This window comes from Rutilus rutilus, assembly GCF_951802725.1.
Source record: "Rutilus rutilus genome assembly, chromosome: 7".
NCBI classification, from domain to species: Eukaryota; Metazoa; Chordata; class Actinopteri; order Cypriniformes; family Leuciscidae; genus Rutilus; species Rutilus rutilus.
In genome coordinates this window covers 38,892,899-38,908,073 of record NC_140221.1, presented here as the reverse complement: position 1 = coordinate 38,908,073, position 15,175 = coordinate 38,892,899, and the positions used below count along the sequence as shown (strand labels likewise).

Here is a 15,175-nt window from a genome sequence, read left to right as displayed (position 1 = left end):
TCCTAGCAGTGAATAAAGACATCAGTTAGGCCATAAAGAAATCCTGTTGGTGGGCTAGAACGCTATAGGACCAAACATGGACGATAAAATAGTCACCAGGTTCTTCACAAGACGTAGATTTACAAGTACAGTTGCGGGTAGAAACAAAGGTACTTTGAATAGTAAATAATAATATTTAAAACGTACAAAAATATAATTTTAATTATTATTTGAATAACAATGATAATGATAATATTTTTTAAAAAGATATAATAATAATAAAGAATAAAAACATAGTTTTACTTATTAATTTTAATAATGATGAGAATAATAATAATAAAAAATGTGAATAGATATTAGGCTAGAATGCTATAGGATTATACATGTCTGCTAAAAGGATCACCAGGTTCTTCGTAGATTTACATGTACAGTTGTGGATGGAAACAAAGGTGCTTTGAATGGCTAATAATAATAATAGTAAAAGTATTTTTTTTAAATAATAATAATAATAATAATAATATTATAAAATAAAAATATTATGAAATATTGGTTGCAGTTATACTGTTGTGGGTGCAAATGTACAAATGTACTTTGCCAATTAATAATAATAATAGTATGAAAACACCATTTTGATTATTTTCTTAATTATTTAAAAAAAATGATGATAATTTTTTATATTTCTCAATAGGATTGTTTACATTTTAATCAAACTGAGCACTTTGCACTTGCTAAGAAAAAACAAATATTGATTGCCATGTTTTGACAGACAGATGAAGACTGAACACCGTAGTTCAATTATCACTGTGTATGTACGTTGACTTCTGTGAAACACAAAAGAAAATATTTTGAAAAGTTGTTTTCTTTTTTTGTACATACAATGAAAGTGAATGGGACCCACGGTTGTTTTAGTTGAAATATTTTTCAAAATATATTTATTTGTGTTCAACAGAAGAAAGAAACTCATGCAGATTTAGAACAACATGATGATGAGTAAATGATCAGAGAAGTTCAATTTTTGGATGAACTATCCCTTAAATGAGAAGCAGGTGCCCGTGTCCTCATCCTTCTCTTCCCTCTATTTTAAGAACAGCGGAGCTTGCGAGGTGATTTTAAAGGCGTGAGCAGAGCTGGGTTGACCCGCGAGAGGCCGTGGCACAGGGATAGCGTTACAGCACACGGTAACACGAGCAGGGGTGTCCGCTTTAAAAGTAAATTCCACTTAATGTGGCGCGTCCCTTCCCAACAGGAGCCCAGCTCAACTCTGAGCTTCCTTTATATAGGACATTCCGTGTCTGTTTGTGCAGCGAGAGGTTGGGGGGATTAGTCTTTGGCACACTGTCAGTTTCTACCTCCCCCTGCCTTTGCCTTTTCATTTCCTTCTCTTTCACCTACAACTTCCTGCAGTGTCTGCTTTGATGTACTTACAGTTAGGCTGCAAGATATAGGAAAAACTGACATGGCAATATTCTCCGTCATATTTTCTGTGATGTATATTGCGATATGAAAAAAAATACTAATTGTTTCACCGGATGTCTATTTGGAAGGAATTAATCATTCTAGTATGATTTGGGGTGATTTCGTTTGGGAGTGCATCTGCAAAAAAAAGTTTTGTTTTTAATCTGAAGACTTTTTTAAAAGTGAAAAACCTTTTAGGGCTGAACAAATAAAAAATTAAAAAATAAATAATGTGGGTGTTCATACTTAGGTTTACCATAAAGTGAACAGATTTTTAAAAAAACATCTCTTTCCACTTGAGTTTTTGTTTTTGACCAATACAGTAAAATAATAATTATAATTTTATTGTGTTTATTAATTAATATTAAACAAAATAAGAAATAGGTTGTAATAATTCTGCTGTATTCTAAAATAAAATAAAAAAATATTATTTTTTCTGTAAAATTACAATACTGATATTTACATCTTAATTTTCAAACGGTATACCATAAAGCTTTTTTTTTTTTTTTTACAGGTTGCTGTTTTCTAAGTGCAGTGCGGTTTCACTCACAGCGGCTTCATTCGCGGTAGCCATTCTGAGAACACTAGCTACATTTACATGGACTCCTTTTCTTTCAATCAATCAATTGATGAATCCGAACGCAGTTTACGTGAACGTTAAATAAAGTGATCGAGTTGATTTGCGCGTTTATATGTCACAAGCTTCAAATTGGAATTGATTTTTCTTTCTTTTTGAGTTTCCTGTTGATTGCGCATACTATTCTCCGAAATGGCTTCTTTTCTTTGATTTCGGGTCAGATTGACATGGTGACGTGACTTTTAGTGCTAGTAGTCCAATGACAATCAGACTATTAGGGTCTATGTCAACGCAGCTACTGTATCACAAACTACACTTGTGTAAATTACACGCTTCATTCAGAAACCGGTAGCACAGATATCTACCTAAATTGCAGCTTGTGCAATTTGACAATATTGCAATAATCGGTTTTATTTCTATATATCGTGCAGCCCTAATTTACAAGATTCTGCAACGACTTTATTTCAAGCGGTTCCAGTTTGAAAAGCAGTTTCAGAGTGAGGGCAGCACGAAAGGTCAGAGGTCAAATGGATCTGGGGTGCGAAGGCCACCGTGTGCCCTACTCAGCAAGACCTCTCACTTACAAGAGCGCAATGTGCTGCTCTTGGAGTGTTTTGGTTCTGAATGCACCCTTGATTCAGGTTAGGATGCCTGCTTATTTTGGCCGACTGTGCCGTTTGCGCTACAAGGGGATGATTCATGTAAGATTCACATGGCATCACGGTTGGATGAAAGCAGGGCGTCTTGCTTTGCATTTTTTCCTCTCATTAAAGGCGTCAGTGCTTGGCAGGACAGGCCTGGCTCTACCTCGCAGTCAGACCGCTGTGATCCCTGTCTAACAAGACCTGAACAATCCTCAACATCCTTTTCTTTCTTCTACCTAGTGCACATGAAGGCCCAGCAAGGGGCATAAACCCTTTATCATTTATGAATTATTCAATGTGCCTGGATGGGTTTCCCTTGTAGCGAAGCAGATCTGCAAAGAAAAAGCAACTCTCCTCTGCTCTCCTTCATACTTGCCTGAGGTAGTGAATGACTCAGACGTTGTTCTCATTGATGAAAACAAGGTGAACAAGGACAGCGCTGAATAGCGCTTCAAGCTGTCTCGCAAGAATCGGATGCGTTTAATTGGTGATCTGTACCGTAGACCTTAGTCAGAGTACGTCATACTTAATTTGATGTGAATGGTAATGAGGCTGTGAGAGATTGAAGTACAGGCCGTTCAATATGTCGTTCAATAAGTACTTGATCTCATCTATCTTTTACAACCACTGCTTTTTTAGGAAGAAATATTTAAAATGTTTTGTCACAAGGCAAGGGTTTTCAAACTTTTTGAAGTCAAGCTTTATATTTTATGTATATAGTGTGAGAAAATATTAATCATCATATTATAAAAGCAACATGTTTGCTTGACCTGTTTATTTATTTAATCCAAAACTACACTTAAAATATATTTTTTATTTATGCAATTAAAATATTTGATCATTTACATAGTAGCCTTAACATTTTGTTGTGATCTTTATTTTATTTGAGATATAATTTGATAGTCAAAAATATCAGAATTTTTTTTATGGTGTCAAGCTATTTATTTTGTGTAAAGCTATATAGTTTATGTAAAATATTTTTTATTTTACATAAAAATGCATATTTAATAAATGTGATAGTTAATAAATATCTCAAGTTCATTTTGACGGTAGAATTAACTCAAATTTATACACCCTTTAGCACCCCCTTGTGGCTACTCGATTAACACGTAGATTTGCACTATATACGAAACTATTCGTTCTGATAACCTAATTTTAGTTGTTATGCTTCTCGGTTTCTTCCAGCTTTATTAGAGTTTTAGATATTAGGCTACTTGAGTCGCGTAAGATTGAATAACATAACCATCTAATGGAATTGTCCGGTTAGCCAGAATGGAAGCTTGTTTATCTCTTTCTCGCTCTCTTTCTTTGCTACTCTCCTTATCTCACATGTGTTGGCAGGAGAAAGAAACTCTGGACTAAGATCTGTATCTGCAGTGTGTCTACTAAAGAACAGGCTCTGATTCCTTTGCTGATAAGCCACGTTTTATCTTCCCCTGCTTTCACATTAAAGACGAGGAGGCCTGTGAGAGCCTGTACCCGTGACAGCCCCTGTGTGGCTACTGTCTGTCACCCAGGAGCATGGGAACATTGCACAAGTAGTTGGTTTGTACCGGAATTTAATTTTGACTGGCTTCACTGTCCCGGCTTTGTATGCCCTTGGTTTGCTTACTAAAGGTCACGGATCATTGTAAAGCTGCTTTGAGATAATATCATGAAAAGCGCTTTAGAAATACAATGATAATTTGTCATGCTGCTTTTTCAGCCCACCAAGTTGCTGAATTAATGTTTTGGTAGATATGTTAGCTCTGTTCCTAAACCTAGTGAGCTATGGGCAAGCTCACACTAGAGGACTGTAAGACTGCCTGAATCGCTGTGGTGCTCACACTACACAACAAGGTGTATTGTCATCTGTCGTTGTCTTAGTTGTCCAAATCATGTTGTCTTGTCTTAGCAGTGTGCATGCTACACAACACAACCTAGACGTCAAGAGGCGAACAACGTTTTCTTACAAAAAACAAGATTTTTTTTTTCATTTATACCATCTGCACTGGGATTGGCTGGATTAGTTTCACCTTGCCGTTGCATTGCACACACACTACAAGATCACGTGGCGATCATTTCAAACAGGTTTGAAAATATTGCAGCGTTTGTGACTGCCCGAGACTGGCTCAGATCACATCGCTAACCTGCTCATACTTAATGAGCATCGGCGACCGCAAACGAGCACCGACTTGACCTCGTCCCGGGGTTTTCGTTGCAGACCTTAGAAATCTACGGTCTGAGACTACAAATCATGTATTGTGAGCTTGCCTCAACTTGTCTTCTGCCTACATAGGAAACTGAAATGAAACCTCATAAGCAACTGATTTGGAACGCTCTACAAAGACAGCAGCTCTATATTGTGGTATTAAAATCATAAAAAATAATGCAAATGCATGTTTTATTTAATTATCATTTCAATTTGTCTCAAAAGGCAAAAGAAAAAAACCTGCATTTAACAGAAAATAATTAATTTGTTTGGACATTTAAAACAAAAAATAATGAATAATAATTATTATACTATTATACTAATACTTTATTAAAACATTCATATTTGTAGTAATATTATAATTATGCACAATAGTAAATGCATTTTGCTTTTTATTATTTCGTTGTTTCAGAAGACAAAAAATTATTAAATCATTGTGCAGTTTTTGTTTGCTTTTCTTTTTTTTCTTTTTACAGAGACATATTATTGTATCATAAAGCAAAATCAGTCGATCTCTACTCATTGCGTTCTGCATTGGGAATGTATCAGTGATCCCTATTTAGGCAGCTTACTAGGTTTTGAAGCAGCCTACCATGTGAATGAATGTGCTTTCCTCCACTCTGTTTTTCTTTGCTTTTTACCTGGTTTCTCATATGTTTATGCCTGGCCATGTGTCGAGCCCTGGAGGCAACAACAACTGTGCTGATTTGTGACTCTGTCTCGCTGTTTGGCTTTAGTGTTACTATGCGACACATCTTTACCCTCTCTCTGCCTGTCTGTCTCTCTCTCTGCCTGTCTGTCTGTCTTTCCATTTATCTCTCTTCCTCGCCTGTGATCTCACTCTGCCCTTCACTCACCGGATAGCTTTCTAATTTGTATTTCGCACCAACCTGCTGCTACGTTAACAACCTGTGAGTGCTCAAAAGCAGGGGAAAATGATTAAAAAAAGAAAGATAGAAAAATGTGTGAATGAAATAGAGAGATTAAATTATAGTGAGAAAGATGTAAAAAAAGGAGGATTCTGGATAAGGAAGATTACTACAGAAAGATAAATGAAGAGAGATCAGAGCGAGTAGGATGCAGGCGTTTTAGAAATGCAAACCACAGGAGCTGTGCTGTTATTCCGCTGCAGGTTCTTGTCGTTTTGTTGCCAAGCAAGAGTTCAACGGAGGAATCGTTCCACACCCTCGGCCAATCGCGGCTGACGTGGAATGTGGCGCTCGCGGCGAGCAGCACAGACTTGTGGGTAGGACTGCATTTTGCACGGTCACCCAGTGGAATACATTATCATCTTAATGATGCTTTAGGTGCAGATGCATGTCTAATGCGCTGGTGTGGGAGTTTGTGTGTGTGTGTGTGTGTGTGTGTGTGTGTGTGTGTGTGTGTGTGTGTGTGTGTGTGTGTGTCACTCTCCTGTGGAGTGGAGAGGGCAGAGAGCTGTAATCACTCTCTCACACACACACCTGTTCTGACTGGAGGCGGTCTGCGCTGCGGCTGATAGGATGAGAGCGCAGGGGGAGAGATGTAGCAGAGCTCATGATAAACGAGTATGTAGGAGGTCATTAAGCAGAGCAGCGAGAGGAGGAGAGAGAGAGAGGGAGGGAGGGAAATGGGAGAGAGAAGGACAAACACAGTGAAGATAATTAATTTGGAGTTTCATTAGCAGGAACCTGTATGCCTGAATGACTGCATTGGTGCATCGGCTGGTTAAACGCACATGATCACGCAATCCTGGGGAACTTGCTTAATAATTAACAACTAATAATTATATATATATATGTATATATATTTTTTTTATATATATATATATATATATATATATATATATATATAGTGTGAGAGAGAGAGAGAGAGAGAGAGAGAGAAAGTGGGGGGTATATTCCATCCCCCACAACGTCAGAGACAAAGTTGATAATTAAATTAAATATAATTGAGAAGCTTGTGAACAATAAAAGCACACAAACACCTACATAATGCATAGTATAACAGACATACACAGTATCTTATCCACAATCGGGTACCACATCAGGACACACATTTCAAACTCAACAAATATAAACAAGCAAAATGTTGAGGTAGTTGTGGCTCTTGCAGGTTTTTAAGAGGGTGATGACTGAGATGTTTATCAGCCCTTTGCTGTCCCTCTTCAACATGATGTTACATAAACAGTTAGAAAATAGAAGCCTGTAAGGTTCTGGACAACATCCTGCCATTAAAAGAGAGAGAGAGAGAGAGACTGAAGCAAGAAGATGGGTCAGGAATGATTACTGATGGTAGAGAGAACGAACGAGGAGGAGTTTGGAGTGACAATGATAAATCCCAGGCATGATCCACATGCTAAAACCTGTGTTTGTTGTAGAGGTCATCCGGTTGTTGTCAGGTTAATCAGAGGACTCTGTGGCAGCTCTCTTCAGGCCAGGCTGACCCTCTTTTTCTCTTCCTCTCTGATAATTGATGCCATCTGGCCCGCCTGCCTGCCCCTGGCAGCATGACATCACGTCAGTGCCATAGCTTCCTCTGAAGCCTCCAGTGGCTCCGCTGTGCCACCCTCTCCTGGCACTGAACCCATGGGGTGTCGGAGATGAACGGAGGGGCGTGGGGTGGGCGGAACAGAGGACGAAACCGATCAGTTGTCTTATTATTTTGTTGGTTCTATCATGTATTTCAGTGGAATTTATACAGTATTGAATTTTGGTTATGGTCATGGAATTTGAGGTGGACTTATTCAATTATTTTTTATTTAACCACTAGAAACTAGCAGTATAATGATACTAATACCATGGTGTCTTACCATTACACTACCGTTCAAAAGATTTAAGTGTTTTTGTTGTTTGTTTTTTCACAGGGACACATTCAATTGATACAAAGTGATGATAAAGACATTTATAATGTTCTTTTGAATGGTCTATTCATCGAAGAATCCTGAAAAATTATTTATCATGGTTTCCACAAAAATGTTAAGCATATTAGAATGATTTCTGTGGCTGAAGAAAGGACTAATGATGCTGAAAAGTCAGCTTAACCATCACAGGAATACATTGCATTTTAAAATATATTCAAATAGAAAACAGAATTTCAAATTGTAATATTTCACAATATTACTGTATTATTGGTCAAATAAATGCCAGTATTTATTTTGTAGTATTCTTTAAAAAACATTTTAAAAAAATCGTAGGAACCCCAATCCCATCGAATTCTATTTGATAGGAATTCCATGTTGATCCCATGGTAAGGTTTTTTTTACAGTAACATCCGTTTGGGTTGCTGGGTTTGTTGCTGGGTTGTTTCAACCCATGGTTGGGTGAAATATTGACAAACCCAACCATTGGTTTAATTTTTTTAATACAATTTTTAAATCCAATGGTTGGGTTTGTCCATAAAACATTTTTAGAGTGCTTTTTGGTCCTGTGGTGTGGCAGATGTACAAATATTCCATATATTCTCTCAATTACTGAGGTCATAAAAACTGCATGCATTTTTCAAAAGAATTGATGTTTAAATTCTAGATGGGAGTGTAGCATGTCACACCACAGAATATATCAACTTCCCAAAGGTGTTTTTTATGTAGACTGCTTTCATTGGCTTGTTGTGGAGCATTAGAAGAAGCTGTATAAAATATTTATGTGTTTGGTGTAGCCTGAACTCTGACTGTTGTGATTGTTTTATTTTTACGGCTTAGCACCCTTTTGCTGGAATTAAATCGACCTCGCCTCCCTGTCTTCCCTTTCCTGTTCCTTCTTCCAGTGGCACTTTACAGCTGTAGGCAGCATGTCTCAACACATGACCATGACCCTTTTATTTGTCTAACTCCCTCCCTACCTCCTCCTCTGGCTGTTTTCCCTCTGTGGCTCCTGTGAGAGTCGGGTCGTGGTCCAGAGGAGGTGCATCATTGCCTGTAGTTAATGAGTGCAATGGGAGAAGTGAACTGAGGGCTGTTTTGGTATCTCAGAGTCCCAGGTCTGGCCTCTCTACCTCCAGATCCAGTATCACACGTCCTCTCGGGTCAGGCCTCCTGCGGCCCCGCCAGCGCTGTTTGGCTCCCAGCAATGTGGCTTCAATTTCCTCCGTTTTGAAATGGTTATAGCCCCTCTGCTTCCTTCAGTGGGCAGGGACTTTGCTTTTTTTTTTTTTTTTCGCTCTCTGTCCTTTCTCTTTTCCTGCTCATTTTGATCGCGCTGTCCTTTAATCACCGCTCGGGCCCCCTGCGTCGTAAGAGTGCAAAGAATTTGTTATGGGTGATCTCTGACCTCTGGCCTGGAGGGACACGGTTTAAAGGCTGCTCGGTAGAACAGCTCACTGGCAAAAAAATACAAACAGTGAAATGCAGCCGCCATTATTATTATTTTTACGCTCTGGCAGTTCCTTTCTTGCTTCAAGCTCTCAAAAAAATACCTTTCATAGACGGATCATTGTATTGAAAGTTTCTTTTCAACATTAAAGGCATGAGCCGAACGAACGTTAACAGCAGTCTTTGCCCAAACCCGAGGCTTATACATATGCTACGGGCCCAGTTCCATCTGAACCTCTTTTCTTTCATGTAATCCTACGGGGGTGTGAGCTAAAGTGTTCCAGCTCTCAGACACAGAGAGCTTGTGTAGTGAAAAATCCCACTTGCTGAAAAATTAGTCCCCTGACGTGGTGAATTATGGGGCCGAAACAGAGCTCTTTATTAATGTAGTCCAGGATTCACGTCAGCGGAGGTCTCAGAAATTATGCCACGCCATGGGTCTGGTCTCACAGGAGGTTTTGCATATTAGACTGAGTACACATAATAAAAACACGTTATTAATGGAGCTAGAAACTTGGCTTACACAAGGTTCAAATAGACAAACTGTGGTCCATTTTCATGCAGAATTTGAAAATACTAGGCCTATGTGTCCACAGTATATTGTTTATAAAAATGAGCCATAGTGACATTTTCAAATTAAGCATTTCTACATCTGTTTTCTTCTCGCTCAACTTAATGCAAATAGGAAGTGAAATGGTGTGGCAACTGCCATAGGAGTGCAGATCATGATTCACCAGCGGATATAGTTATAACAGAGTAGGAACGCTCCTACAAAACAACAGCGCAGTGACCCATGACCTCCTGTGTGAATAGAGCCTCAGAAACATGTCCAACACGCAACCCACTAGCTAGTTGTTTTTCAGAATATGTATTTTTGCACATTCCTTGAACTCATCTCTCTTTTATGGTCTCTTTTACATTGTTTTGCATTTGACTCTGTGTATCTCAGAAGAAGAGAGATGTACTCTCAGAAGAAAAGGTACAAAAGCTGTCACTAGTGCTCTATTCTAAGAAAAAGTTGGAATGTGTGTGCTGGCATTCTTTGCCACCCCTGTGTATAGTGTGTGAAGAATTTAAGAGTTCCTTCTTCGTTAAGAGCCCCATGTCCTGTCTGTCAATGACTGTGTGTTTTGGTAGGAGCATGGCATGTTTTCTTTCTCTTGCTGCTTGCCAGAAACTACACGTTCTGCTACATGGAGGGGAAGGAAAAGCACGCTCATGTTTAGTCTACATAGCACTTAAGTCACTTTGTAGGGAAATTACTGTTTTCCTATTGTAGTCTGCGGGTAGGATTTGTGAAGTCACCATCCATCAGTGATCTTTTGTTAAATCATTAAGAGCAGGGATGTGGAAAATAGTGCAAGATGGCTCCACCTAAACATTTGGACAGTGTTTTACTTGTCTTTTGGATTTGTATGTCATTCCCCTCCGGTTTGTCTTTCCCCTTGTCTTTTGCTCTCTTTTTTATTTGTTGGTAGCCATCTTTAGCGTGGCACAACAGCTGTTCCCATGATGTTGTCTTTACACCCCCAAAAAAGGGGAGGAGGAGAGCACTTGTTTAAAAATGGTCTAATTGTGTTTTACTTCTGTTTTTCAGGCATCTGATGTAGGATCAGAGAAGCTTTTCTCGCCTTCTGCACCTAAAGGTAAGAGCATGTTGTGGGTGCTATATAAATGTTTCTAATGTCATTTTTCTTGCATTGGATGTTCAAGACATGATTAAGCCTGATTTGACCTTTTACACCATTCATAAACTGGTTTTGAAACAAAGAATACCTCAGGGTTGTCAATAAATACATAAGAAACTTTCATTGTGCAAATTGCACTGTAGTAAAACTCACGCAACCAAATCCTTGTTTCACTTATTTTCCATTCTAGGAAGGTCTGTTCTAGGCCACAGTTCAGATAGTCTAGGTTATTGGTGTTGAAGTTAATATTTTTCTCCCTAAACTTGACACTATGCAATATGTTCCCACAGGCAACTCTAAGCTCACTTTCAGAGCCATACATCATTCAGAAGAGTAACGTTACTCTTGCCGGACTAGTGCTGTTCTGTTTTTCTCATTTTTTAAATGAATGTTAGAGGTGGAAGGGTTTTTGTCCTTGTGAGCCAAAGAGATAACCATCTTTTCAGGTTCCCCTCAAATGCTCAAATGTTAGGGTGCACACATGTAGATGTACATGGTGCTAAATGCGGTAGCAGTAAGTCCTGGGCCGTCAGACTCATCAGAAGCTTGGGTTGAGTGTGTTTGCATCTTTAGACCTCTATGACAGACAGCAAATCTCAGATGTCTTGTAATCCTGCTAAAAGCCTGTTTAAATCCTATGAGACTGTTAAATGGTGCTTATTTGTTTCCTTGTTTTCATTCATTTTCAAGTGGCTGCTGATAGAGGTTTGCTTCTAATGCGTTTTTGAGCTACTTTTTACTGTTTCCAGCAGTAGTTAAGGTTTAGCTGAGAGCAGTAGGAAGTCGCCCCTTGAAGTTTTTTTTAGTTGGTCCACATCCAGGTTTTGTAGGGGAACTAAGTTGTGAAACGAATTCTGTTTGTTGCACAGTGCGGAGGAGATGTCGAGTTTAATGCCACACTTCTGATGCCCTGCATGAGTCTTTTGGAGAGCTTTTGCCCCCCACTCTCTGAAAACGCAGAAAAGAGGAAGTGAGAGGAGACAAGTCGAGCTCAGAGGAAGAGTAGAACTTGTGACTGCTGTCGGGTTCCATATTAAAGTCATTTTTATGCATGTCTCTGGATGACTTCCAGACATAACCATAGGAAAAGACTTGTGCAACAACTTACATGTTTAAAAGTAGATCAGAGCACATGGCTTGAGCACTTCAGATGTCAACAGAAGAGCTTGTTGTTGTTGTTGATATAACAGGCTCCCTAATCTGTTACGGTTGATGGCGAGACAAACTCCATCTTCCTTAATATCCTGCTAATGTGTGTCAAGCACACACTCTTCCCAGGGATCACAGGGATGAAACAGAGATAGCAGAAAGCAGATTTGGATTTTAAAAGAATGCAAAACCAAGAGTGGGAATATGTGGATTAAGTGATTTAGGACTGCAGGAAATAAATATTATCGTACTAGCAATTTGATGCCCAGACTGTAGAGATTACAGATCTTTCAAGGATGCATAACCTTTGAAATCCATGATGTTTGATGATCGTTCAATTTCTGACATCGTAATCTTTGATATCCATTAAGTTTCATTATATTTCCAGTGTGGATTTCTTAACTTTTAATGTTCTAGAAGTTGCATAATACTTTGAGTTCGGACTTCATAGCCTTTGAAATCCATCAAATTGCATTGTAGTTTAAGTTCAGTCTTCGTAACCTTTCATATCCAGTGGTATCACAGTAGTTCCAGTTTGGTCTTTTTTTAGGTATCACCTGGAAAACTTTGGCTCTCTGGTCCAGAATTTCTGGGGCTGTATTACAGATACCTTGACTGCAAGTGAAAGTGAAATTAATTGAAATCGTGGTTGTTGTTGAGTTTATTTTTTGCATTTCATGTATGTCACATGGCCTTTCACTCGCTTTTGCAGTTGCCATAATCACTCTTCTGGCAATAGCATCCAAAGCACTTGGCAAGGAATGTATAGTATTATTACCCTTGTTCTCCTGTTGTCGTTTTTGAATGTGGGTTTGTCCAGACTTTGTTCCATGGAATGCACCATTCCTTCAGACTGTTATTCTAGATTTTGGGGGTATAGGAGCATATGTGTCCCATTACAGTACGTCCGCCGAGACCAATCTAAAGCTCGCTCAGCTCTGATCCCTAAATTGGTCTGCCCTGGAGAACTTCTGGCAGACTGATCACTCGCTTGGCTCACGTCTTGCATTGGAGAATTGCATTACAGGGAAATACCTCAGCATGAATGTGGTGCTGCTTGCACAAATATGCATGTGTCTTTGTTTCTGTAAACAGCTTTCGTGCACGCTGGTGCTTGATTTGATTGATTTTGTGCCCTCAGTCAAGTACTGCGGTGACATACAAGTTTCGTATCAGCTTAACAGCTGTTTAGTTTTACTGTAATCTGTTCTTACATAATTACCACAATCGCTGTGTTCTTCGTAACTTTATAAGAGGCTTGCTCTCCATCTAGCAGTGCCAGGGTTTTCTTGCCCTGAATGAAAGCATAGTGAATTCATGCTCATCATAACTTATATACTTATATTAGTTCATCTGTTCTATTGTTATAGCTATTGTTCGTAGAACTGTCTAACGTTCATTCTGTCTATCGATTGATCATTCATTCTATCAATGGGACGTTCTTTCTTTCTAGCTATCACTCATGAGTTTGGTCTAGCTAACGTTTGTTCTGTCATTCTATCTACTGCTTGTACGATCTATCGTTCTATCTGTCGTTCTCTCTGTCAATCATTCTATCACATATGAAATATAGCTCTGTTTTACATGTATTATTTACTCTATGTGTGGAGCTGGAGTACAGCTAATGCAGAGCTATATATGGTGATTGTTGGACCTAGAACCGTGTGCAGCATCTGCCTGCAGCACAATGAGGTTAGAGGCTTTAAGCGTAGTTGGGAGGGGGGTTGCTCTCTTTCTCTTCATTTTACCCATCAGTGAAGCGGTGACGCACCCATTTTGTGTGTGAGGTCTGTCAGGCAAACCCGGGGCATGCTGGGATAGCGAAGGAAGATTGTGGTGAAAAGCCATTTGTGAAGTGGATTTCTGGTTTGCTAATCCTGATTAATTTTGACCCGTTGTGCTCATTTTAAACAGCGTATTACTGTACGCGAGAAGCACCGCCAGCTTCGGGCCAAACTGAGAGCTTAGCGGCTTTGGAAGGCTTAACAGCAGATGGCATTTTAAGCCGGACTTAATAAATTGTTTCCATTAAACTTACCGGCCCACACATAGTGGATTAGGACTATAGAACAAAGAAAGAAAGAGAGTGAGAAAGCAACAAAAGAAGGGGGGTAACAGCCATTGCTACATCCTCACAATATCAAATTGATAACGCGCCAGTTTTCTTTGTTAATCCACCGTTGCAAAAATCTGTCTGCTCGCCAACACATGAAAACAAATTGACCCAACTAATTTATTATGAATAATATTTACAGTCCATACCGTTATCGTAACGTATGTAATTCCGGATTAAGAGCCATGTCTGGTCGTCGCACGTTATACTCTGTTTTTCTTGATAGCATTTGGCTGAATCAATTCCGCAGAGGATGGGTGCTACTCCCCCCGCCCTGCCTCCCCTCCACCGTCCCCAGGGAGCCGCAGGGTCGTTCTCTAAGCACTCATTATATGCTACACGGCTCAGGGTCTCCGTGTCGAATCGCTAATCAAGCACTCTGTCTGCAGGCCCACGATTCAATAGCCGTTGAGTGGCCTTTGTTCCTACCCGCTATTTGCTGCATGTCAATAAAAGTCTGCTCCCTGCTCCGCCTCGGCGAATGAGCCCCCCTTCGCACACGCCCTCCCCTCAGTCCTTCAGAATATAAAATGCACTCTCTTCTCTCCTCTCCTGCATGGGTGAAAAAACAGAGGGAGGGAAAAATGTGTGGAGGCCAGCAGAGGTCAAAGGATTTGGGGGGAAATGGTGGAGAATGAGAGTGTGTTTGTATGCGGCTCTTCTCCTCTACTGTGGTTAATGCTGATGTATTGCTAACCTTAGCGCTGCAGTGTTTGTGGCCTCTTGCCCATTAAATAATGAATAGAAGTTGACCTCTTGACCAGCTAATCAGCTTTGCAGCTGTTGGATCGTGAAAGTGCAGAGATCGAGGAGTCACGGTCAGGGATGGACCAGCGTACAGACTTGGGATATTCCAAGATTAGCAGCTAATATTAAACTCACCATTCATTGTGTAGGTTAATGTTGCATGTACAGGTGGAATTGGATTTGTATGTGTCCAGCTGTTATTGTGTGTAAATGTTCCACTGCTGTTTTGTCCGAGCTCTTTTTGTGGTGTGGCTAGTCATTTAGCCAAGTTTGTCATTTGATATTAATAAACATAGGATGCTGTTGTCCTTTTGTTTGGGTGATTGTTCATGCTTGTTTTCTGT

General features: G+C 39.6%; 1 protein-coding gene across 14 annotated transcripts in view; it reads left to right on the top strand.

The window, feature by feature from the left end:
• Positions 1-15,175, top strand: part of fbrsl1 (fibrosin-like 1) — a 308,761-nt gene that overhangs the window by 261,974 nt on the left and 31,612 nt on the right. For all 14 annotated transcript variants that reach the window (XM_084413325.1, XM_084413316.1, XM_084413317.1 and 11 more), the window contains one exon: positions 10,732-10,780. In XM_084413325.1, the coding sequence (XP_084269451.1) occupies positions 10,732-10,780 (49 nt within the window). The remainder of the gene's footprint in view (positions 1-10,731; positions 10,781-15,175) is intronic.